At 26.9% G+C, this 27,603-nt stretch overlaps 1 protein-coding gene across 2 annotated transcripts in view; it reads right to left on the reverse strand.

Moving 5' to 3' along the window:
* LOC135928125 (uncharacterized) overlaps positions 1-24,082 on the reverse strand; it is a 64,684-nt gene extending 40,602 nt beyond the window's left edge. For both annotated transcript variants that reach the window (XM_065464486.1, XM_065464485.1), the window contains exon 1: positions 24,003-24,082. In XM_065464486.1, coding sequence (XP_065320558.1) covers positions 24,003-24,026 — 24 coding nt within the window. In that variant the 5' untranslated portion in view covers positions 24,027-24,082. The remainder of the gene's footprint in view (positions 1-24,002) is intronic.
* Positions 24,083-27,603: the final 3,521 nt, after the last annotated feature.

Here is a 27,603-nt window from a genome sequence, read left to right on the forward strand (position 1 = left end):
GCACTTCAATTCTAGACCTACGATATATTAATAAAAATAAAATTCAATGTATGGATATGAACTTAGTATTTCATTTGTGATCATAAAACTGCAAATAAATTCTATAATTTTATTTAAAATTATAATTTTATATATATATATGGCTATAATAACAGTATTTATTATCAAGATATTTATTTTACTTTGTGCATAAAAAAAAATTGGCTTAAAGATGTGAATGTGAAACATATATATTTTTAGGAGGTCTAAAATACACGTTTTGCGATAAGTTTGATAATAATGAACAGAAAAAAAGAATAAGTTCCAGTGATGATTTTGATTTACTTAAAAATAATTTATTGGTTTTGATATTTAGATTTGACGCTATTTTAAGAAGTTTGCATGGCTCAGCCCAAAGCGCGGTTTTTTCTGGTTTCCCAAACTCTGTAAATAACAAACATGAAAGACATCATTGGAGTGCGAAAACTAAGGCTATAGCCTAATAAATCTTATAATGGCTCATCTTTAAAGAACACCTGTTGATTAAAAAAGTATTTAATAAATATTCCCCTTCTATCATATAATTTAAGCTGCTATATTCCCCGAGGCCAGTGATAATTTCGGCTAAAAACTCTTAGCCGATTATTATTTTAAGAAATACTGAGATTGCATTTAGTGCAATATATATATATTTGCGTATTAATGTGAAAAAAGTTTACATAGCATCCATAAGAAAATTCATAGATAAATAAAATCGATTTTGAGAAAAAAAATGAAGTATTTAAAAATATTTAAAAAATTTTGTCAATATATTTTCGAGATAAGAATTTAAGAACTTATACATACATATATTCAGTATTTTTTTAAAAATCGTATTTTTAACTTGTTTCGATAAAAGAAAATTCTTATACAATTCAATATTTGATGCACGATTATTCTATCAGTTAGAGAACACCTAGATCGCGCACATCTTAACTATCATTAAAAATGTTTATATTAAGACTCTATACCGTTGAGAAGAGGAAAATGCCTCACAAACCACTCTGTTCTCAACTCAGTTATTAAAAAAAATGAATATTTGGAAATTTTAGTATGCAAAAAAACCTGCGAAGTCATGGATACCTACAAGAGCAACATAAGATGAAAAGAGAATTGATTCCAAAAAAATAAGTTTGATTTATGAACAGCAAAATAGTTTTAAATTACTAAAAATAAAATATAATTTTATTAATATTGGTTTTTATGATATTTGTTATTTAAAAATACCAATTTATTTGGGTTATATCTTATTAGTAAAAAATTAAAAAAAAATTCTAATATCATATTCGCAATGAAAAAAGAAGAATAAAACAATAATCTACCTTTTTTAGGCATATATTAATAAAATACAAAAATAAACATTGTCATACTTATTAGAAATGAGAATTTAGAGAATTTAAATAAAATAGAATAAATAAAATTAAATACTATACTTTATTAAATAATATTGATTGTAATTAAATAAATTATAAATACACATAACAAAAATTAAAATGCAAAATAAAAATTAAAGTCGACTAAAATTTATAAAAATTTCTTCTTCATTCATATTACATTTTTTTATCGCTATATGTATACTACTAAAATTTACATCATATAATCTCGTCATATTCATATTCAAATTTTAATATTTAACTTTATATATATATATAAACTGTTTTCCTTAACTATTCAAATTTATATAAACCGCTATTTAATTAAATGCAAATACAAATAATAACATTCTAATTATTACAACAATACTAATCTATACAAATTAAAAAAATTTTACGGTTAAGATAAAAAAATTTTTTAATTATATAATAATTATGATTACTAATTTAAATCTCGATCACATGTTATTAGTATTCAATTAAGTTTTTTTATAAAAAAGGAATTAAAACTACAAAATTTTATTACCTTGCTGTGATAAATTATATTTAAATGTTTATATGTTTACTGTACTGAGGCTGAGGCGATATTTTCATATTATAATATGTTCAATTGATTTTAAAAGTGTTATATTTTTACTGTTCTGAGGGCTATAGTTTGTTATAATATTAAAAAAGATACAATTTACTTTTTTATATTTTTTTTGACCAAACAAGCGAAACAAAATTACCTATATATAGTTCAATAATATCAATAATTGATATATTCAGACTTTGATTTTTTTATTCGCTAATAATATTTATTCTGCAAATTCGTTATAAAAATAAAATCCCTACTAACCTTGTTAATTCTATTCCATACCATCGATTACAATACTCCAATTCGAGCCCTCCCCAATCCCTACATTATCCATCCTTGACTATATAAACATATTTAATCTTCTAGTATATTCAGGTCAAATCAATCTTTCATCAATCTTGTGTCCACGATATTTTTAAATATTTCCCGTCACTATCGCAATTGTCCGATACATACTTGGTTTTACTTTTATTACTTTTGAACACGCTTATGATTTACGGATATAATAAACATATCTTATGTTGCCAACATCTTTTTCCTTAACTTCTTGATATTCTATTTGTGAGAAACAGGCGTATAAATAATTATCAAGGTTTATCGACCAAAGTTGATATAATAACCGTCCAAATCGTATAATAAAACCCTGGGCCGTTTCCCAACATTTTTCTAATTTCTAATTAAAAATATGTTTGGCCGTCTATATAGCCTCCTCTAAAATGAATAAAAAGATGCTATTTAGATTTAATGTAAACTTAAAATAAAGCAGAATAGGGTGGCACTAGTTCAAAATCTGAGTTGACTGGCCTCTTAACAGAATTACATTTCAAAAATAAGATGTAATAAGACATGGTGACTTTTTCGCTTTTCACAGTGGCTAAACTATTTCACAATATTTAAAGACGATTTTGAAAATGTAGCTCTGCATCTTTAACACATCATTTAAACTAATACCGCACGTTTCCCCTCTGAACGGTCTATAGTTTATTTGATATTATTTTGCAGTCTCACTTTTTATAAGTTCAGAAAATATAAAACATATTCTCACCCATTTGGCCAACTTTTGCATAATAGTTCAAAAAAAATATAAAACATAATCTTATTTAAAATTTATAATATTTAATGTATCAATTTTAAATTTAAAGACACTAATTTTTTTTTTGTCGATTTTTCTTTTACCAGTGAAATTCAGCAAAAATTAAATTTACTTTCATAAAAAAAATTTAAGTACTAAATCTTATATCATTAGATTAGTGATATATTATTTAAAAATTGATTTATTTACTGAAATCTTTGCCTAGATAAATGGCCACATAAATTATTTTACATAATATTTGCATATAAATTAAATTTTGTATTTGAAATATCTTTTACTATTATCATAAAATTAATATAAGATTGTTCTTACGATTTATATAAAAATTCAAGGACAAAAAATGTAGAATTAGGTAATATTTTAAAGAGGGGGGGGGGGTCGGGTTAATATCCAAGTAGTCAATATATCGACCCAAATTCAAATAACACTGGCTTTATATCTTGTCTTTTTTTATACTAATTTGTGACGAAATATTTTGTATGCAGTTGTATTCTGACTAGTGCTGTTAAACGGCTAGATTTGAGCCGATTTTTAAAAACGGCTAACTCAACATTTTAGCCAGAAAAATATTGCCTAAGCCTCAAGATTTCTTTAATGGATTTTAATATGGTAATTTATAGTTATTTTTAAAATTCCAATTGTGGTGTTTTAATAATTTATTTTTGATCACTAATTTCGAAGTTATAACAATATATTTATAAAGTTATTTTAATTTCAAAAAAACGTCGTTTTTTAATTTTTTATATTAGACTTTGTTTTAAATGGTCATAACTAATTTTAAACGAACATAAGTTTTTCCCAATTTTTTTTTATTCTTAATTTTCAAATGTCCCGTGGAATTCTAAGAATTACCCATGAGATATTCTTGTTACATGAAGAAGAAATGAATAATTCTTACATAACAGGAAAAAGTGGAGTGGATTATTTATTGTTAAGGAGATATGATAGATGTTTAGTAAAAATGTGAAAGCGATACCGGGAGGAATTTTTTAATCAAATCGACTAGTTATAGGAAGTCTAAATAGGCACCAGGATCACTAAGAGTTTGTGCCAAGGCTGAGGGTTTGGAAATTGAAGGAGGAGAGTGGTATAAGTCAATTCAAGAGGTGGCACTCTGGGGTAAATGGCAAGTGGGAAAGCCATGAAGAAATCCTGGGTGATGACAACTGAGTAGGTATGTGGATGGATAAAAGGGTCGCCTAGACATAAGGATTGGTGGTAAAACGCGGAGGTAATGAAATCTGTGGATGAGAAATAGAGGTGCTCCAAAGCATGGTAGTAAAGAAAATAGTGATAACGATATTGACAAGATAGCGAAAATAAATGCTAAAAAATTAATAGCAATGGCGTAAGAAAAAAGGCAGGAATTTGCTAAAGAAATGGAATGCGCTGAAGGAATAGGAAATGTGGCTCGAATGGCAAAGCAGATGGAGAAAAAGAGGTAGAATGTGGTAGGTGTTAAATGTTTGAAAAATATGGAAGGAAAAATGGTGATTGATAATAGTGATATTGTAAATATCTGGAAGTTCTACATGGAAGGACTTTTGAACGAAGAAAATGAATGGAATAATAATATTAGTTTGCAAAGGTAGAAGGTCTAGGGTGTAAATTTGGCAAGGACGAAATAAGGAGAGCAGTGAAAAAGATGAAAAAAGGGAAGGCATCGGGTTTAACGATGGTGGTATCAGAGATGTTTAAAGGTTCTGATTACTTAGGGATCCAATCAAATTGTAACAGAAGTAACTATTCCCAAGGACTGGCAGTATTATTATCCCGGTATACAAAGGAAAATGTGATCCTTTAAATTGCGGGTCTTAAAGAGCTATTAAACTCTTGGAATATGCAATGAAGATATTTGAGAGGGTGGTAGAGAAGCGAATAAGGGACAACTAAAATTGATGAAATGCAGTTTGGTTTTACATCGGCAAAAGGCACGACAGATGCGATTTTTGTGGTGAAACAAATGCAGAAATATCTTGCGAAGGAAAAAAAACTATATTGTGGGTTTTATTTTGGAGAAAGCATTGACAGGGTGCCACATGAGGTTACTAGATGGGCCTTGAGAAAATCAGGTATGGAGGAATGTTTGGTTATCGCAGTGATGGCAATGTAAGTGGGAGCACAAACAGCAGTACGGGCAGATTGTGGTATTAGTGGAAGCTTTGAAGTGGAGGTAGGACTTTATCAAGGATCGGTGCTGAGTACATTATTATGGCAAACAGTGAAGAAGAATTGAGGGATAAAATTAATTAATGGAAGATGACTATGGAAGCAAAGTCTGAAAATGAATGCAGCAAAGTCAAAGGTGAGGATTGGTGAAGAAATCTAAAAATGGTGGAATCCAGTAAGTGGCCTTGTGATGTGTGTGGGAAAAGAAATGCTAGAAATATAATCCAACAGATGACGGAAATGGGTACATAATAGCGGGATAAGGGAAGTTTTATGTTAGCAAGAATGACCATTATTTGTAGAACATGTATGAAAGGGATACATAATAATGATAACGTAGAAAATGTGGTTTGGATATTGGCAATGGGTTAACCCTAGAAAAAGTGGGTAAGTTTTGATATTTGTGTGATATGCTAAACGCAGTCAAAATAATATTATGTAAGCCTCGAGATTTGTCAAGTAGAAGTCAAAATCTTTCTGTCACCTATGAGTAAAATCTTCTCCAAGGCTTATAGAAAATTATTTTCCCTAAAATCTTTAATCGGGCCCCTTTTAGAAAATTGACCCTAATGGGGCTTTTTAACAGCACTAGTTATGAGTCATATCCTAATATAATTACATAAGTATAATTATGCATAGATTAACACCTTATATTAATTTGATTCACCAGGATAATAGGAGTAGAAGGGGGGTGGGGGGGAGAGGGTAGAATTTTCTGCAATAATTTAAAAATTCGTAAAATATCATAAAAAGCAAACCCAAAAAATAAATTAAAAACACTATTAAAATCCAAAAAAAAAATATTTTTAAAATTTAATGTGGTCAATTTATGACTAATATAAAATTAAGTAGGTCTGTTCATGCCGTACAATCCAAACAGTTGATAATTTAAAAAATGTATATAATTATTTTCGTCCCTTTAAATTGTTTTAAATATATTTTAAAATATAACCTAACCTACTTATAAGGGGCTCATTTTACATAAGTGAGAATGATTTTTTGTTATTTATAATCCAATGTTATTAAGATATGTAATATTGATTTTCAGGAAAACATTACAAAGACTTTGATGGTAGTTATTTTAGAAATAAAGAAAAACTTTTATCTTTTATAGTCCTTAAAAACTTTAATCATATAAATATTATTTATTCGGCTAGCAGATGCCCAAAGCCAGACAAGTTTTCCTTACACTATAAAATAAAAGCGTAGTGTTATATATGTAAATTATAAAATATTCATTTTCAAAAGTATAAAATTGTTGATATAAAACTTTTTAAATAATATTTCCCCCCAAAAAAATCAGAGAATTATAATTATATAACTTAAAAAATTAATTTGAATTTTGTCTAATGCCTAAAACATTCCTTGAAGGTGAAAAAAAGCCAAAAATGGTTAAAAACAATATCGAAATCAAAATTTTATATTCATAAATTGTTATTATATTTAATTAAAAAGCTCAAAAAGTTGCTTGCTTACTGTTTAATCGTTATTTTTAAAAAAATAGGAAAATTATTAAGTAAAATGTTATATGTATTATATTTAACCGTTATTATAATAAGAAAAATTTCGAATGTTTATAAGATTGCATGAATATTGATAAGGAGTGTAAAGTTTTTTTTTTAGTAAAGAGAGAGAAGAATAAAAAACTGTTTTTTAATAAGCAATTATGCATCGTAGATTCATTAACTTTTTTTTTTACAAATATACAGTCTATAATTAATTTATAAGTTTAGTTTTTATCATCAAATTTGGAAGGTCATTATGTAATAATATAATAAATATATACAAATATAAAGTTTTTTGATAAAAATATATTTAGGTCAGAGTTGTTTTAATGTCTATATAACTGGTATTTTATATCTATAATACATTTTTAAAAAAAGTGTTTTTATCAATACATTTTTAGACCTATCTTTATCTATTAATAAATCAATGGCATTTACAGGAGAGGTTTTCTGGAATGAACCCCCCCCCCCCCCTTCAATTGGATATGTTGGGGTAAAATTATCTGTTTTTAAAATAATTTTCTACTCATAATTTAGAAAAATGAAGATGAAGGATCATTTGGACTCTCTATGGAAAACATGTTAGGGAAAAAAAATTTGCTATGGTTTATTTTGATTTTAAATAAATGCCCTTCTGTAATATTTTATGTTTAAGTGCCTGACTTTGATATATTAATATTTATGTTTGAAGTAATTAAATCACTGCTTATAGAATTTGTTCTGGCTTAATGCCAATCGTGGCAATTTGTTTTTATTTTGTCCCAATAATACTTCTTAAACTATCTACCAAAAGGCTTGAGGCAGTAAAAATGTATTAAATACGCACTAATTATTGATATACATAAGTATAAAAATTAATTCTTCGAAACATCGTATTTATTTTGCTTATAATTCAGTTAATTTTTTTTTTATAGTAGGTGAAAGTGATTGAAGAAACATTAAGTAAGGCAATATTAACATAAACCAGAACTTTAATATTTTTTCGTTATGGATATAATATCAATTTTGGCATTTTTCCCACATATTTCGCCATCTTAAGCATGTAATATTAATAAAATTTTCAGAAGAAATATCGTCTGTCGATTTTTATACCCAAAATTAGCCATAAACTTGCTGCGAATATAATTTTTTTCTTACTATACAGGTAGGCACTAATAAAGAATGAAATATAGAGCTATTGCTTCCAATTGTTTGGTCAACTTCAAGTAAATGATAATAAAAAGATATTACATTTTTTTAAAAAGCAATATAAAAACAATCATAAAATAAGAAATATTTTTTAAAAAAAATGCATAATCAGAAATATATGGGGGCTAGACCCGGCCCAAGGCATGGGAGTTTAGAACTAATAACTACCCCCTTTCTTGGATTTAAATTTATTAAAATTCTGCGAGTTTATTTCTTTTACAATTACGAAAAAAAACAAATTTTTTACACAAAGGGCCAAAAAAAATCGAAGAATTTTATATACAATTTTCTTAAACAACTCTATAGATGATACGAGGATACGAAACAGCCATCAAACTTTGAATGAAATTTCAGGATTAAGCTATATTAAAATTTTGAGTTCTAACAATAGATTAAAAATTTTATTCAAAATTTTGATTTTAGCATGCACACCTTAGATATTCGTAATAAAAAATGGCATCTTAAGTATATTTTGAAATAAATTGTAATGAAATGATACCTTTTTATTAAGATACATATTAAAATATCTTTTGACAAGTAAGACTTTTAAATAATGCCCATTAATATCTTTTTAATACTTAATATTATTTACAGTGCTGCTAAAGTAGCAAGCTAAAATATCGATAGTGGTATCTCGCTTCTAATTTAGAAATTCCAATATCACATTCTTTATATTTAATTTAATATTGAAATTTAAATTTATATTTAAAAACATACAGTATAAATCTAGTTATAATTTTAAGTCGACAATAGAAATTGATATTGAAGATAATTTTGGAAATTTCTATGGATAGTGATGATAATATGGAATTTCCTTTTCCTAAATTCGCAAAATATTTTAATTTAAATAAAAAAAATTAACACAGGTTATAAATTTCGTTGTAAGATTTGCCAGAAAGTTTTATTATCAAACAAAACTAGTGGGTTCTACTTGAGAAAACATTTAAAGGTAATATATCAAACAAATTTAATATCAATGTGAAGGCCCAATCCTTAATCTTAAAAATAAAATTTGAATCTATAATAGTTTTCGAGCTAGATGAGTTTATGTGAAAGTTGATTTTCCAGTCCAAACACTGTCTGTTTTAACTGACCATAAGATATTATTTATAAATTAAAAATTACAATAAATAATTAATTGTACTCATTTTTTATCATCAAACTTATACATTTTATGATAATATTTTATAAATTACTATCTTTATTATCTGTATGTTAAACATAGCTGCAATTGTTTGCCCTAATTTCAAGTTGAATTGTTAAATTTGCCTGAATTCAAAGGGCAACTTGATTGCTAATAATAACGTTAATTAATACTAAACCAAGCTAGGATACCCTAGCCAGGTCAAAAACGCCGCATACTATATATGATTTTTTTGAAACAAATAATAATACTTTTGAAGAAGCATTTTTTTAGATCTAAAAATACTCATATGATAATTTTTGATGATTTTTCTTAAAATATCTATTAAATTTAATATTGCATTGCCCTCAAGTTGAACAATTATTTAGTACGATAAAGCTTATACTTTATGATCTTCGCTCTAGACTTGGGTATGACAGTATGGAAAAAAGAATTTATATTATATATTTCATATTTTTATACCAATATGCTTATTTGTGGAAATAGAGATACGCAAAATATATATTTTTTAAAAAAATCCAAAGTAGCTTTAAAAAAGTAAGTAGCTAGTTAAAAAAAAATAGCTAGCTCTAAGCTACCTTTTTTAAAGTAGCTAAGAGCGCGCTACTTTGAGAAATATCAGTAGCGAGTTTTTTGTAAAATAGCGATAGGGATAACGCGTTACTTTTAAGCGTTCAGCAACACTGGTATATTATTTGAATAACAGGTTTTGATATATAAAGATAAAATTTACTAAATATTTAGTGTAATACTTCATATATTCGTCCATTTCGCAATATATTTGTTTATTTATAAATTTTAATAAATTTCGATAATATCACTTTATTTAAATTACTTCATTTATTTTATTATTTATTTATTATATTAATTTACAGCGCTGTCACTAGGGTGGGGGGGGGGGGGAGTTAGGGCTTAAAAATCTGAATAATTTTTTTTTTAATGGCTCCTTAATATCCCCTTGAACTAAAAATAAATTTTTTTGATTGCCCCTGAAAGATTTCTTTTATAATTCTATTATGTAATATATAGATTTAAATTTATTATTTAAAAATTAATAAGACTATCTAAACTTTTTTTAAAATGAATACTATTTTAATTACTAGAATAGATTAATTCATATAAATTATATTTTCACTATATCAGCTTGCAATCAAATTCTGTGTTAACATAGGAATATCAATATCACTCCCAAATATTAATTTAGCATTAACAGTTGAAGCTTAATTCACTTTTATTATTTAAATTATTTTATAACTAATTTAATAAATATAATCATTTATTAATTGAAAATTAATAAATTTAATATTGTAATTAGCCGAGTTCAAAATCACTAATCAACTGTATATTTATTTTTAAATTTTATTATCATACCTATTCCTAAAAATATTTTAAAGGTCCAAATAAATATAAGAGATTTCTTTATAAAAAGTTAGTAGACAGACATATAGTTTATAATCCTCTACTATATACAGTTGTTTATAAAATATTAGATAAAATGCAACTTTTATAGACGTATTTGATGGTTTTATATTATATTACAGTTAATTATTTTAATATATTTTACTAATAAATGCTTTTAATAATAAATATAAGTAACAATTTGCATGCAATTCTTTAACGCCATCTATTTATTTAAAAATATTATTAAAATTAAACATCTAATTTTTCATTCCACAGTGGATGTAATAAATTAGATATCTTATCTTCTAGTTTTTATGTGTTTTTAGGAAAGCTATTTTTTTCTTGAAAAACAGTTTTGATTTAAATTTTTAACACCAGTATATTTTTGATATTATTACAAACTATTATTATTTTAAGATTTAATATACCAACTGGAGATGGTGCGACAATAATATATAAATTCTTAATTGCTTTCATCATATCACTCTATATCATATTTTATAGTTACAAAATGTTATTTTGAATATTGAGCCCCCTGAGATTGTAAAGGCTAGCGACGCCCCTGATAATTTACTTATTTATATATTTATTAATTATATTAATATAGATATTAGAATATATAAAAATATTATATTACATTTAAAAATAAATAATACAGCTACATAAAGTCCAATTGTATTTAATATATTCATCAGGTATTGCTACTTGCATAATTCTAGCCAAATAAAATTCCATATATCATCTATTCTTTAAATTCATCCTAATAATATGGCTGAATTGTTTTATACATGGTATTCCCTTAGGTTTTATTTGGTTTAAATCAGGTCGATGTTGGCTATTTTATTATATTAATCCTTTTATAGGATAACCAGATTAGTCTATTTCGGTATGACATGGCACGTATTGTTGAAGTGAAGTATCCTTACGCCATAATAATAATTATTGAAGATACTGATTTAATATTTCTTGATATTTTTAAGAGTTTATTATGCTGTATAGAAGGCCAAACTTCCAACACTCTTTTGAATTCATAAATCATATTTATCATTGTTCTTGCTAAATATTTAATGGTTTTCCATTCTCATTTCAGATAACACGATTCTTAATATTACCACATTTTATTTTGTAAACTGGATTCACCTGAAAGAAAAAATAATATTATTTTTAACAGGGGTTTCTTCATGACACTATATCCTAAAATTGTAATTTGTGTTTGTCGAAAAGCTATTTTTAAGAGTATTAAACTGAAAAGAATAAACTTGATTTCGGCAACAATGTTAGCGTTTTAGGTAAAGGAGAATTTTGTTAAATGTATCTGTAATAGAATTATAATATAAATATAAATACAGATGGGAAGAAAGTCGATCACATGTCACTATGCAATTCTACTATTTCTTTTCAAAATCACAAAACTCCAATACTTAAATTAATAGGGATCACTCGATACCGTGCTTCCAATATTCTTAGCATCTATTCGTGATGATCGACACCTTATCAATAATCTTTTACTTACAACACATTTTAATATTTTTTGTTTTGTTTTTGAATCATTCATTATAGTGTTATTCTTAGCTTAAATAAAAGATTAAGATAGGCACAATAATGATAAATAAATAAATACTTTTTTTAAAAAAAATATTCCATTTCGTGAATTCTCATTTGACAGGTTGTTGCAGATAGCTGTCCTGTATTTCATATAATTGACTATTATTCATGAAATCAAATTTTGGGAGCATAACCTTTTTTTTAATTAGAAAAGATAATTTTCTCTAGAATTTGTCCCCATAAGGTCCTTATTTAGAATTTTTATTCGATGAGGATTGGTGCCAGAAAATCTACGAATTTTTCCTGAATAATAAGTACAAATTTTTTGCTCAGGAGAAATATTTCGATGCGAATATCCTAATATCGCGAATGTTCTAATACATAAGAAACGGAAGAGGGAGGTTATACTTATAATTTCACAAAATTATAATAATTCGGATGTGAAACTATCCATGCTTTGAAACCTGCTTTCTCATCCTAGAATTAAACAAAAATATAGTCACATTATATTTATAGTATTTTTCACATATCAAACAGCTTAGTTCCACCCTTAACGCCTTTTATATTAAAATCTTTCAATCTCTCATACATAACATCCTTCATATCTGACACCCTTCATACTTAACATCCATCATACATCACCCTTTCATATCTAACACCCGTCATAGCTAACATGCTTCCTTCATACTACTTAATACTGTCTCCATACCTATCACCTCTCCATATCTAACATCTTTCATTTCTAGAAAACTTCATATCACCATTCTTTATGTATAACATTTAAAACATCCACTATGTATAACACCATTATATTACAAAGGAGGTGGGGGTTAAAAAGGCTGAAATTCTCCACCATCATTTTTTACTTAGAAATATATTATAGCGTAATTTTAAATTTTAAACCACCCCTCCCCTTAACCCAATTATTTCAACAATACATCTATAACGAACATCCATGAAGCATAATACCCTTCATGCCTATTAAGTTCTCCATACTATACCTAACAACCTCTATGTCTAACACTCTTCATGCCTAACAACCCTCATGCCTAACACCCTTCATGTCAATCACCCTTCCTGCTCAACACCCTTCATGCCCAATTACCTTTCGACCTTTTAAATCATTCATTTTTGTTTGGGAAAATTAGAGTTATTATATGCAATATTTGCCATCACCTTATATTTCATTATGAAATTTTCAAGCCATATTTTTATTTAATTACCTTAACTATTTAAGTATAATTAAATTTTCAAAAAAAAACTATAAATGACTCTCATTTTATACTCACAAAAGAATTACTTTCATAAAAAAAAATTTAATATATATATTTTTTATTAATATTAATTAAATTTTTTTTATAACAATTTTATTTTCGATAACCATAAAAGAAATATATTGTTTATTATATGGACATAATGATTATTGAATTTTTTTTTTTTAAAAAAAATTTTAAATTATTTTTAGGAAAAAAAAATGTAGTTGTTTTTTTAACTTTCAAATAGAGATAAGCTGTCGCTACAAAATTTTTTGCAGTATATCCATCTTTATTAACTATCATAGATTTTTTTTTCTCAAACAACTATTATAATATTTAGATATTTACTATTCTATCAGCAGAAGAACACACGAGAGAAAAGGGGTAAGAATGCTAAGAGTGGAAAAGTGGTATTTTACTATGAGGATAGTAGCAAAAGAAGAACGCTATTTGAAGTGAAAATTAGATCTGGCCAGAAGGGCAAGAAGAGAGAAGAAATAATCACCCGACACAATGGAAGATAGAAGTTAAAAAAAAATAGTCTGGATAGATAATCAAATAGGAAACAGGAAATGGAAATAAAATGCAAGGTAGAAAATGGAAAGACAGTGAATTGATCAATAGACTCGAGATAAATAAAAATAAGGAAGTTGACGAAATGATGGGGGAGATGAAAACGATGATAGCAAGATCATTACTTGGGAGGTAGAGAAATAAAGAGGGAACGAGATAAATAAAAATAAATAAAAATAAATAAGGCGCATGATGGTGAGCCTCAGAAATTATTTAATGCAGGATTGGATTAGAATAAAGTCAGGTAAAGATGCGATCCCTATAAATAGTAATAGAATGAGGTAATAATAAAAGGGATATCTAGTATAATTTATGGCTGGAGTATACCACTGTTGTTTGTCAGATGAGAAAAGGAAATATCATATATCTATGATATGTAAAAAAAAAAAACTTTTTTTTTGTTAATATAAATTAATATACAAGATGATAATGCGAAAGACATGTTATTCGATAACATTTTTTTTCCCCTTTTCGCTTACCTTTTCTGATGGTAAGCTCCTTTTCAATCTCTCTCAACTTTATTACTCATACTATCTATTTTTATATTTCTGATCGATCATTTGGATCTCCCACCGAGGCCATTGTATCTTGGTCTCACTCTTTAAATATCGATAGATATCCCACATATTCCTCACACCAAAGCATTAATATCGACAGATATCCTACAGAGTACACCGAAGTATTCTTATCGATTCTATTATAAGCTTGATCTCCCACCGGAGTATCGTTATCAAATCCATTGTAGCTTGGTATACAGTGCTTGAAAGGTTCCCGAGGTCACTATTATCCTAGTGCTGGTCAAGAGATCGTTATCATCCTTGAATGACCCACGAGTTTAGCTGGCCATCTTATTTGGTTCATTGGACAAGTATCCTAGCACCCGTCTGTCCAAGCCTGTCGGACCGGGGTAGCATTTCTCAGCTCAGAAAATCTTATAAGATGTATGTACACATCCTTCATCGAAGAAAAACCCGAAATATTTTAGCTCCTTGCCAGGATTGAACCTGGGACCTTCGGTTTACAAACATACATCATACACCACTAGGCCACCATGTCGATTATTCAGATAACAATTTTGCGACAAGTTAATTAGGGGGGAAGAGATTTTAAAAGAAAAAAGAATCCAGAAAGAAAATGAGATATCAGGAATTCCAAAATATTATTAGTTACTAAGGGAGACCGGAGAGTTGATCAAGGGCTGCATCAGAGTCTAGTCTGATTCATTTAAAAACTAATTTAAATTTAAGGTTTGAAATTTTATCCTAAAATAGATAACTATGATATGTACCTCTCGTGAGAAAAAAAAATGATTACCTTATGTTGACCCAATAAAAATTTGTACTCGAAGATATGTTTTTAACGCTAAAATTTAAAGAAAATTTAACTGGATTAATTTTATCTCTGGAGTAATAAGATTAAAAATCATATACAATGTAATAAATGCAACAAGCTTTGAACCCTATTTTACTGTGTCAAATTTTATATTAGAATATAATCTGTGTTAGTATTTTTATATCATCTGGACCGGGTTACGAACACCTTTTATCATTTAAATATAAATCTTTTTTTGTACAATATTTTATCGTAGATATTTTTATTAGATAATAAAATACTTTTATAGTCTTTTAATATCTCAAATTATTTCTCAAAATTTTGGGCAAAAAATTAATTTTTTCAAACACTTCTTTTTCAAAAATATTGATTAGTTTTTTTCGAAGATCACCCATTTTTTTTTATGAATTGAAATTGTGGTCATTCTTTTTAATAGATTACAAATGTATAAATTTATATTACCAATCCAAACAAGTTGACGCCGCTAGCACTTATCACTCAGTCGGGCTAACAAAAAAAATAGAGAAAGGTTTTGTTCTAAAAATCATAATCTTAAGAAGAAAAGAGGTTAAAATTATTTGATAATACAGATTGAGTTTAGACCAGTAGTATAGTATCGATATTTCTAATCTATTAGAGTCTTAAATAGGCTTTTATGATTAGATAATTTCAAAAAAATTTAATATATTCTAATAATATTTATCCCCCCCCCCCCCCAATTTAATAATACCTAGACTGAAGACGCATTCATAATAATGCATTTGAAAGTGTTGTTGAATGCAAATCAGCCGGATCCGCCATCTTGGTAACTCATATAATAATTATTCTCACATTAAAAACTACTATTAAATCGATAGCTTGCTTCCTTATTATCTCGATGATCAGGCAATACCTTAATAAAGTTTGTGTCAGACATAGGAATAAATTGGCCTCTAGTTATAAAATTTTTAATAATGATACGGGTCACCAAAATGGGGTCCCCAGCTGTTTTCATTGATGTACACTTTTATTGAATGCAGCGACAGTCTAGGTATTATTATATGTCATTGATCCCTACCCTACCGATAAATAACTTCGATTTTTTTTGGATAAATTTTAATAAAATATCAATATAAATGCACAGATATATTTTTTTTTAAATAAATTGTTAAAGTTTTACGACAATCGAGAGATAAAAATTTCATAAAATTTAAATTTTAAATAAAAATTTTACATAACTTGTATCTTTTTATCTCAATTTTAATTTTAATATATTTTAGAATATATAATTTTTAGGGGAAATTCTTTTTTGATTAATTAAAAAAAATACAATTTTATATTTAATATCTTTAAATAAAAACATTTTTTATATTAAAAGTTGTTAAAAGAGGATACAGTATCAACCTTGAGATTATAAAAAAAAATTTTCATCATATTTCTTTTTATTCTATCAAATAGGCTTTAAAATTAATACTATTAAAATATATACATTGAAAATTAAAAAGGTTAATAAAATATAAATATTCTATTCGAATCCCTAAGAGAAATTGTCACTATCTTTTGATGAATTTAACCTCTTGGATTATTCCGATGATCTTTAATATCCCTCTTTAAAATATGATTATGAAATCGGAAAAACATGATTAATTTTAAAAAAAAATATATGTAAATTGAAAATTAATAGGAATTAATTTTTTGGCATTGGGTATCGGATGGTATCAGCTGAGGAAGGAAGGAAGGAATATTTTTAAACTATATATTCCATTATCAAAGATAACTATGGTCATTATATACGTTTTTTTAAAAAAAAAGTTTTTTTTAGAAACAATTTTCTAATATTTTTATTTTTTAAAAAAAAATCATTTTTGTAATAACGATTAAATTGCCACTTAAAACTCAAATAAAAATTTTAACGAAAAATAAAAATTAATCACATTTTTATACAAAAAAAAATTAAGAGAGAATATAAAATACGACTATAAAAATCTAGGAAAGGTTTTAACCATTTTCATAAATGATAATTCTTTTTAAAACTTACAGTAACAATTATAATAAAATAACTTTTTGTTTTATAAATTTAAAAAAAGATGAATTATTTATGTATTTTAGGCCTTTAATGTAGGGGGAATGAAGGTAATTGGCCCCGTTATAGAATTTGGAATCTAACCAATTTTATACTGAAAAGTAAGGTTAGAATCTCATAATTAAATCGATCGAAGATTTGAGTGGTATTTTATTATCATGTAATTTATTATAAATATGATTGATAATTAAGAGTGTTATGAGCAATACATTTATTGGGAATCAAACTATAAGCCAGATTTTCAGAATATAATTCCCAGGTAATAAAAATAAAATTAGACACTTTAATCTGCGGCATAGCAATATTTAATTTGCTATCTTATTGGAAAGCCCGCGCTCCAAAAAAATACTTCTGCTCACTCCGGTATAGAAATGTAGCTAAGGAAACTGATTTAAATGTATCCCTAAATTATAGCGCTATATTATTATTAGAGGGTGAAAATATAAATAAATCAAGATTTTATGAATTGCTTAGAGATTGAAATCTTCAAAACTTTAAGATTGGAAATTTTTTTTAAAAAAAAAATCATTTTTTGACTATCGAATATATTATATATGTCGTTTTGGGGGTAATGGAATCCATTGGGATTTGGAATTTTTAAATTTTGAATCATTTACCCCAGAGCGATTTTAAAAATATTTTAAATCCGAGTACCCCATATGGAAGAAGCTTCCATCCACACTGTGAATTTCAGACAATTTAGCCCAGAACTTTTTAAGTATTCTTAAAATTTATATCAATTTTTTATATAGATTTTGCATATAAATTTTCGAAAAAAAAAATAAATACATAAAAGTTAGTGTTATTAGGCTCGATTTGAGCAAATTTTCTAAAATGGCTAACTCAATATCTTATCCAGAAAAATAAAATGCAAGTCTGAAAACCTTGCTCATAGATGGCACAAAGGTTTTACACATCTATTAGAAAAGTCTCGAGGGTTAAGCAATGTTTTTCTAGCTAAAATATTGAGTTAGCCGTTCTTAGAAATCGGCTCGAATCGAACGGTTTAAAACACTAATAAAAGCAGGGATGCGAACCCGGCAAAATTTTAGTCGGGGTTCGGTTTAAAGTAAAAAAATAGGTGGGTTCGGTTCGGGTTCGGTTCAGCGAAATATCTTTGAACCCGGGTTTAGTTCCGGGGGTTTAAGATTGAATTGATAAAAAAAAATTTTATATTTAAATCATAGTTAAAAAACTAGACATAAATTTGGTATAAAAAATTAATTTTTTATTCTATTTATAATAGGCAAAATATAGTTAAAAATACAAAAGTTTGCAAAAACTGCCCTATATCTTTGTTAAGTTAGATTTTTTTTTAAATTAACAATATCTAATATAATAATTTTAACTTTGAATTTGTTCACTTTCTAATCTTTGAGAATAAGTCAGAAATTAAAAATAAATGGCGTAATTGAATTTAATTGTTTAAAATTTATTAACACTATACAATAAGAAACTTTGAGAATAAATTTTAACTAAAATTTAAAAATGGCGTAAATTAATTAAATTGTTTCAAATATATTAACACTTCACTTTATTGGAAATTTGAAAATATTATAAAATCTCATCTAAATTATTAATATTTGTATTTAACAATTATATATATATTTTAATATATGATTATAAACAATACACTGAACCCGGTTGAACCCGGGTTCAAATAAAATACCCGAATTCGGTTCGGTGTTTTGAAAATTTTATAAATAGGTTCAGGTGTGGTTCGGGTAGGGATTTTTTTCAAAAACTCGGGTTCTCTTTTCCGGGTTCAGTTTGAATCCCTGAATAAAAGCATATGGCGAATCAATTTTCAGTCAATTTCAAATTTCATAAAAATGTCTTTCAGTAAATGATATAAAGTCGAGAGTTCCCCAAATCCCACGGATCCCTTATTTCTCTAAAAAATACAAAATTCCTAACAAATTTTGGATAGAGACCACCGCCCAATATCAATATACATTATTTATTTTATTTTTTTTATATAATTTTAAATCAATAAAATCCATTAAAAATACATTATCGGGGATTCAGAATCAATTATTATTATTATTATAACATATATTTTTTTTTATGAAAATATCTTTTTTAATTTTCAAAAAAATTTTTGAAAAAATTTTATTTTTATAAAAAAAAAATCTTTTCCTTTTTATTACATTATTTGTATTTCTGAAAAAATTATCATTTTTCAAAAAAAAAACCATAAATATTTTATGAATCATCACAACACATTACTGTCTAAATATAATTATGTACGAAGCTTAACATTATAAAAAGGTTATATATAACTAAAAAAAATGACAAGATAATTATCATATTTTAGAGAGTTTTTTTTTTTTAAAAAAAAATAGATAGAAATGGCAAATTACCGAAATAATAAAAATATATATCCCATATCCCAATAAGGTGCCTTATTTGAGTCTATTTTTTTTAAAACGGTCCTATTAAGAGTTTTAGCCAAAAATAATATTATAGTGCGCACAAATTGAACGTTTCAAAGCAGCGTTTCAAAACGCAAATAAAAACAACGTAAACGCAAGCTATGTTTAAATTGAACTGTTTTAATTTTTATTTATTTTTTAATATGAAACGTCTAAATTTAAAACAAAAATAAAATACTGTCCAATTTAAAAGAATACATTAAAAATGCATTATTTGCGTTTTGAAACGCTGAGTTGAAACGTGCAATTTAGCACTATTATGTAAAGTCTGAGATTTTTGCTCACAGGTGGTAGATTGGACCTCTTATTTGCCAAATTTTGAGGTTTTCCTATCATTCTACCCCAAATCGGGCCATTTATCAACATCACTTAATTTTGAATTCGCGGGGAATTTGGAATTTAATCTTATTTTAAAATCATTTTACTTGAGGGAAATTTTCTTAAATCATAAATTATTATCTTATTTGACCTGAAATGTTATTTCAGAGCACGTATAAAATAATAACTATTTGTAATTTATTTCAGATAATTTCCGTTAGAACTTTATGTGTATATATCATTTTAATTTATATTTTTTAAAAATCGATATAAAAATTTATGTAAATTTGTGAAGTGGTTCTAAAATTCACAGCGAAATAAATTTCACAATGTAAGTTTTCTACATATTCTGGAATACATTTCCAATCTTTAAAAAATCGTCCATTTTAAATGAGCTTAAAATGGAGGGATTCCCCTATGGATTCAATATCCCAATACGACATATATATTTGATTAAACTTTAAAATTTGTTTAAATGATTTGATTGAGAAGCAATAAAATCGAAACAATAAAATCGTGGCCATATTTAATATGAATAAAAAAGACCCCAAGGATTCTTGGGTTTTTTGACCGTGTCCTGGTTAGTCTTAAGTCCTGGACTATTTTATTTTATATGTAGACTAAATCTAAATAGCCTCTTTTTAAAAAAAAAAAAATTATGTTCGAGGAAGCTAGATAGACCGACTAAAACAGATTTCTGTTTAGAAAATAAAACAAGATGGGCACCACGGCCATACAATTTATTTAAAATTATTGGGTAATTCTTTATATTACTGACGTTTGACTTTTAGGGACTAACATTGGCGTCCCGATTTTGCCAGAAAAAATCAGCCCAGTTTAAGTTCGGATATTTAAAAGTATTTTGATGCACGGCCATGGCTTAAAATATTCTAATAAAATAACATTGAAAATGCTGTTTTCTTTTTCTTTTACCAAAATAAAATGATAATTGGAATTTATAGTGTGATAAAGACAAAGCGATTTGTGATTATTACTTCAGTCATCTTCATAAAAAAAATGCTTTAATTTTCATATTCATTTTAATTTGATATTCCAGGTCGGGCCACGCTCAAGCTTAAATATTTATAAAAATTTTCTAGTCGGGTTCAAGTAAGTTGAATTTTCAGGGTTCTATTTCCCGTAATCCCTAGTCGCCTCCACCCCATAAAATATTTCCGATTTGAGCATAACCTTTGAACCAATAAAATCAACTCATTAAAGATATACCAATTTTTTAGGATAAAAAAGTTGATTAAGCCATTTTAGAATAGGATAAAATTAGGCTGATGACACAGTTTTTCCTATTCAACTAAATTTCAGTAATGGTTTATTTCTAAGAGAAGAGTATGTATAATAGAATTTATATTAAACGCGAATGTGGGATTGAAAAAACCTTAAGTAAACAATTATCCTTGTATGCCTAAAAAGAAATAAAGAAAGAAAGAAAGAAAGAAAGAAAGAAAGAAAGAAAGAAAGAAAGAAAGAAAGAAAGAAAGAAAGAAAGAAAGAAAGAAAGAAAGAAAGAAAGAAAGAAAGAAAGAAAGAAAGAAAGAAAGAAAGAAAGAAAGAAAGAAAGAAAGAAAGAAAGAAAGAAAGAAAGAAAGAAAGAAAGAAAGAAAGAAAGAAAGAAAGAAAGAAAGAAAAGAAAAGAAAGAAAAGAAAAGAAAAGAAAAGAAAAGAAAAGAAAAGAAAAGAAAAGAAAAGAAAAGAAAAGAAAAGAAAAGAAAAGAAAAGAAAAGAAAAGAAAAGAAAAGAAAAGAAAAGAAAAGAAATATTTTATTTAGGCAAAGTTTATGACAACTTAATCCCAAATTCTGTTTGAATTGTTATTGTAATCGCGTGACAATATTAATCATTATATTGTCTTCATTTTTTTTTTGATTTATGATATTTGTGTTAATTAATTTTTATATATTTTTTTTCTTTTAAATCCCCCATTTTATTAAAAATCAGCTGTATAGAAAAGATAAAAAAAAATTATCCCCTTTTTTTGCAATTAAAAAACAATATATACAAAATCAATAAAAAAAAATTCATTATATCAAAGGTAACCATAAACGTGGCCAAGATGGCGAAAGTGTGTAGGAAATCTGCCTATGGAAGTAAAAATTATATCTCTACAATTCCCCTTCTCCCCCAATAAATACTGAATATCATATTTCATTAAAATACAATTAAGATTTGTCACGTGTCATGGTATTCAAAAAAAATAATTTATAGCGTGAGGGTGGGGGGGGGGCGAGGAGGTACAATCCAAATCACTTTTTAAGAAGAATCTGGCTAAGTACATAAATATAATCTCTTTAAGACATAATGCCCTTCTTGTATTATTGCATAGCATTTTAATTCTGTAAAAATGTAATGCAACATTCCACATATGAGCTGTGGATTCGAATTTTACACGTGATTAGTAGATAAAAGTGATTCGTTAATTATTGGCCAGATCCAAATAATATCAGGTGATATTGAACTATTCAGGGTCCTCTAGCACATATTTGGGTACGAATTAATCGAGTTAAAGATACATCCAGATGGACTCCTTCTTACCCATCATTCATAGTTAGGAATTCACGGCGAATTATACAAAATAAGATGTTGTATTCGAATTTCGCGCAAACCGTGAATGAGTAATCACTATCCATTCACAGTACGAAGTCGGGACGAAGACAAAAAATGTTATATTTTGTGTGTATTTTATATATTTCGCCTCGAGATCGCTTTAACTGTGAAAGCCTATTTATACTTAAAATATATTAGTATCAGAGATGCCTCCGCGTTATTTACTTAGGGAGAGTTGAGGGTATAGACAAAACACTGATCTCCTTTTATTTTAATTTATTGTATCTAACATTATTTATTTTTTCCTTAATATCAATCATCATTCCTGAACTTAAATCTTTTTATTTCTCATCATTTCAAATTTCACGAATTGCAAAAAATTGCAGGTTTTGGAATGATTACCTTCAAGTTTAGAATAAATATTTTACAAGGTTTTTAAAAATGATCGCTTTATTAAGACAAAAAAAAATGTTATATATTAAAAATATAATAAAACTTTATACAAGATTTAATACAGTTTTGAGCTTTGAGTTCCCCAGAAATCTTATAATTTGCAAACCTTCCGGTTATAACGTTTCCCGCTTTTAATTTTTATAAATACCGGGTCCTTGAGGAAACACTAAAGTTGGAGCGGGTTATAATTTTAGTATCTTATAATGATAAATGATAATCAATCATTTTAAAGATGGATTACAATAGAAATGCAGGAGATGGAGATCTTACCATTAATTTAAGCATTGAAAAAAAAAGAATAATATATATATATATGTATAAACATTCCATCACCGATAAAAAAATAATAATTATCTTAAAAATTTATTCGTTAATAGCTTAAATATCTTTTAGAATTCACTATCAAAAAGAACCAACCCATTATTATCTAACAGGATCAAAATTTCCATAAAATAAAATGATAGTAATTTCCTACCCAACAATTCAAATAAAAATTTAATATATAGGCTTGTATCACGAGATTATATTTTGGTGGCAACATAGGCGCCTTCAGGGTGGTGGTGAAGAATGATTCCCCCTCTTCGGTAAATCGCCCGTTCTGTTAAATAACATTTTAAACTATTAAACACCCCCCCCCCCAACCCCCTACATATACTCCTTTTCCCCCTAAAAAAAATATATGTTATAATATATCATAAACAAGAATCTGAAAGAAAAATTAGTAAAAGTTAATTATTTTCGAAATAAATCCTGTCTACCACTCAACGTGGGTGACTGACCAAAATCATTCTTCATTAAATAAAGTGTTAAAAATAAAAGTCAATTAAACTTTAAAACGTATAATTTGATAGTCGAAGAATTGGGGTTAAAAAGATCCCAACCTTCATTTTTTTCGAGTGTTTTTCCGACTTAACTCCTCGGTAGCATATTGGATCCAGTTTGAAATAATCTGGACATACTTAACACATTATAAATAAAAAAAAATTAGTTTTTTATTTTACTTCATTTCCACTGCAACAGAACATAAGAAAATGGAACCTTCCGAATTAAATAATCTTTGTATACTTTTTTTTTGTGTGAGTTTGTGGTTTTTCTAAATGGATTTTTCGCGAATATATAAACCAATTCCCAAAAATTTGATGAAAATGTAAAATCGTAAAAGTATATAAAAAAAAATCTATACTTTTTAATTAGAAAAACAAAGGAGGATAAAAGTTTTTTTTTGAAAAAAAAAACGGGAGGGGTTTTTTAAAGCCTTTCTAACTCAAATTTTTAATTTCTTTCATTAATATCCTATTTATAATTATTGATTTTCCCCTCTCCCCTATTATTTTTATTTATTATACCATTTTTATTTTTATAATAAAAAATTTACAAAAATTTTTTCTTCTGATTTATTTTTTTATTTTTAAATATTTTAAAAATTAAAATAATGCGAAACTGAAACTGAAACTTAATATGAAAGAATAATTGATAACTGTAGAGTCAATCAATATACCTTTTTTTTAAAAAAGGAATAATATTTGTCAATAAGGCAGGTAGAGAGGTAATAGCGACCCGATATTAAGCCTAGACTTGTTTTTATTTATATTTACAATTTATTTTTAAGATGATAATTCAAATTGATGAAACCTATATCAAAATTATCATAAAAGGTTCAATTATAAGATGAGATACTAAATAAAATTACTGATCATCTGCCACTTCGCGTTTATGTTTAAAAAAAAGCGCAGTTTACGTTTGGTAGGAGATCAATTCCCAATTCCCAATTACTTACTTTTAATTAATCTTACACACTTCTTCATGGACCTATAACTAGTGTTGTTAAACGGTTCGATTTGAGCCGATTTTTAAAAAAGGCTAACTTATTATTTTATCTAGAATAATATTACGCAAGCCTGAAGATTTTGCTCATAGATGGCACGAAGGTCTAGACATCAATTAGCGAAATCTCGAGACTTAGGCAAATTTTTCTGGCTAAAATATTGAATTAGCCGTTTGGCAAACTGTTCTACAACCCCCCCCCCCCACATTCCGCTTATGTAAACACAGGGTCCAGGTGCGAATGTGTTGTAAGTGATCGATCATGGAAAAGGTAATAAAATTTATAGGTTTTGTATTAAATATAAAATAGAAATATGTGTTTCATATGAATCACCTTCTGACAATTTTAACAGATTTAAGGTTATTGACAGGGATTCAATCACTTTATTGGAGTTTCCATTTAATGCTATTCTGATAATAATTAGCCTATAGAAATTTTCACAACAAAAAAGCAGAACTGCGAAATATTCCATCTAGTTACCTTCAAAAATATTTATATTAGGCATATTCTTCGTTTTTAAACTCCATTTTTCTTTCCTTCCTAGATGTTAAAAATCAAAATCTTCTTAGAAGTTACCCTTAACCCTTAACATCAATTTCCCTTAGTTAAATTGGAACCAGCTTTCGAATCGGTTATTTCTCCCTCTCAATTAGGCATCTGTGTCAGCCTTCCATTCATCCCGTCGTTATTGCGAGGAGATTATCCATAAGCTTGTGAAGGTATGAGATTAACTAAAGCTGCCTGTAATATATGGAGGCAACAATCTACGGCAGAAAGATTTCTCTTTTGTCTAACTTTAGATTGGTGGGTAATAACATTGAAGACATTCCCATTCTCAATTACTTGGGACTCGGGTCAAGATTGGCTAAAGCAGTTTCAAGTACCTGGTCTGTGGTTGAAAGATGAGTTGAGGGTGACAACAGGGTATAGACTAGTTCGCGACACATGTCTACCTATATGAATGATGTGGGAAAGAGTCCGATCCTAAAGGTAGATCTGCTGGCACAGCTTACCTGTGTTCTAAAGGGCGGTTCAGTTGCCATAGTGCAATTATTGATAAGCTCAAATAAATTGGGTTTGACTAACTGTCCAAATTACCTTGAACCCGTTTATCTATCCCTGTATCCTCACAATTAATATCCCTTGGTTGAAATTATTAAGTCTCCCATTTCTTCTATAACCTAAACATTTATCTTATTATAATAGCTGGAAGGCTAATAAATTACAAAGTAACTTTCAATTCATCACATTAGTTATTTCTACCTTGATGCTTAAGTCTCCTAAACAACAAATTGTTTTTAATATTTTAGGTAAAAAAAAAAATCTGAGATATTAAGAATTGTAGATCAAATTTACAATAAGACCAAATAACTGTGCTCCGACGCAACTATCTAAGCTTTCTATGAACTCAATGGCGACCTTCTTTTTATTTTTATTTATATTTATTTTTTAAAATAATATATAGATTTTTTTATTGAACATTTATTTCAGAGTATATTATTTCCAATGACATACAATAATTCCCAAAGTATTTCGAAACGTCGTTCTATACAAATTTTTAGGCTGGTGTCACATCATTTTGGTTTCACGTCATTTTGGTGTCGTCCCATATAATTCATATTATTATTATTATAAATAATACTACTGATTTTTTCATAAAAATTTAAATATAAATATTTTATACGAGGAAACCAAAAATGGAGTGCCAACAGCTGATTTATATTGGCAAACATTTATATGAAAGAATACACAGTTTAGGTATTGTTATATGCCATTCGATTATCATTTACAAAAAAATATGCCCGTTTTGGAAGTTAGCCAACATTTAAAAAAAAAATTAAGTTCTTCAAAACAATTGTTGTTCCAACCTTAGCATAGCTGATATCTCTAAATTTTATTCGTCTATTTATTATCACATGACCTGTTAAATTTTAAAAAAAATATTTATAATTTGTTAAGAAACATTTTGAAATATCTTAACCTTAACCCATATCTTTCAAACCTTTAATAAATACTAGCCAGCAGCCCTTTAACCTTTAATACGACCCCTTACTTTAGGTAGTTATTTATCCTTAAATTTATTTCACCCAATTAAAAACTATCTGCAGTTGAACATTCCTTGAGTTGAATTTTCTTCTTTTTTTTTACTATGCTAAAAATAAATAAATAACGTATCATGTTAAATTGATTCTCGATAAAGACTTCTGTTGATTTAAAAAAAGATTATTTTAATGATTAAGAGGAAGAGTAAATTTTTTTAGAAATAAAAAGACTGTATTTTATTTAGAAGATTTTTTACGCAAGCCTGAAGATTTTGGACATAAATGGCACAAAGGTTTGGAAGCGAGATCTCTAGCCTTAAGGAAATATTTTTTCTGCCTAAAATATTGAGTAAGTCATTTTAATAATCGGCTCAAATCGAACGGTTTAACAACATTAAAGATTTCGAAAGAAAGAAAGAAAAGAAAGAAAGAGAAGAAAGAAAGAAAGAAAGAAAGAAAGAAAGAAAGAAAGGAAGGAAGAAAGAAAGAAAGAAAGAAAGATAATAAATAAATAAATAAATAAATAAAAATCCCTTATTTTTGAGTTGGAAACAAAAATAACTTTTTTATTTCCCATTATTTTTATTTTATAAAAAGTATATGCTGCTAATATATTTTTATTGAAATTTTTCCATTATCACAATCATCCTTAGATTATAAATTACCAATATTATTCTAATTTTGGCTAATTCTTTATCATCATAATCATTTTAAAACAACTCACTCATTTTGCTT

Source organism: Gordionus sp. m RMFG-2023, chromosome 4 (assembly GCF_954871325.1).
Source record: "Gordionus sp. m RMFG-2023 chromosome 4, tfGorSpeb1-WG-v2, whole genome shotgun sequence".
In the NCBI taxonomy this organism is placed as follows: domain Eukaryota; kingdom Metazoa; phylum Nematomorpha; class Gordioida; order Chordodea; family Parachordodidae; genus Gordionus; species Gordionus sp. m RMFG-2023.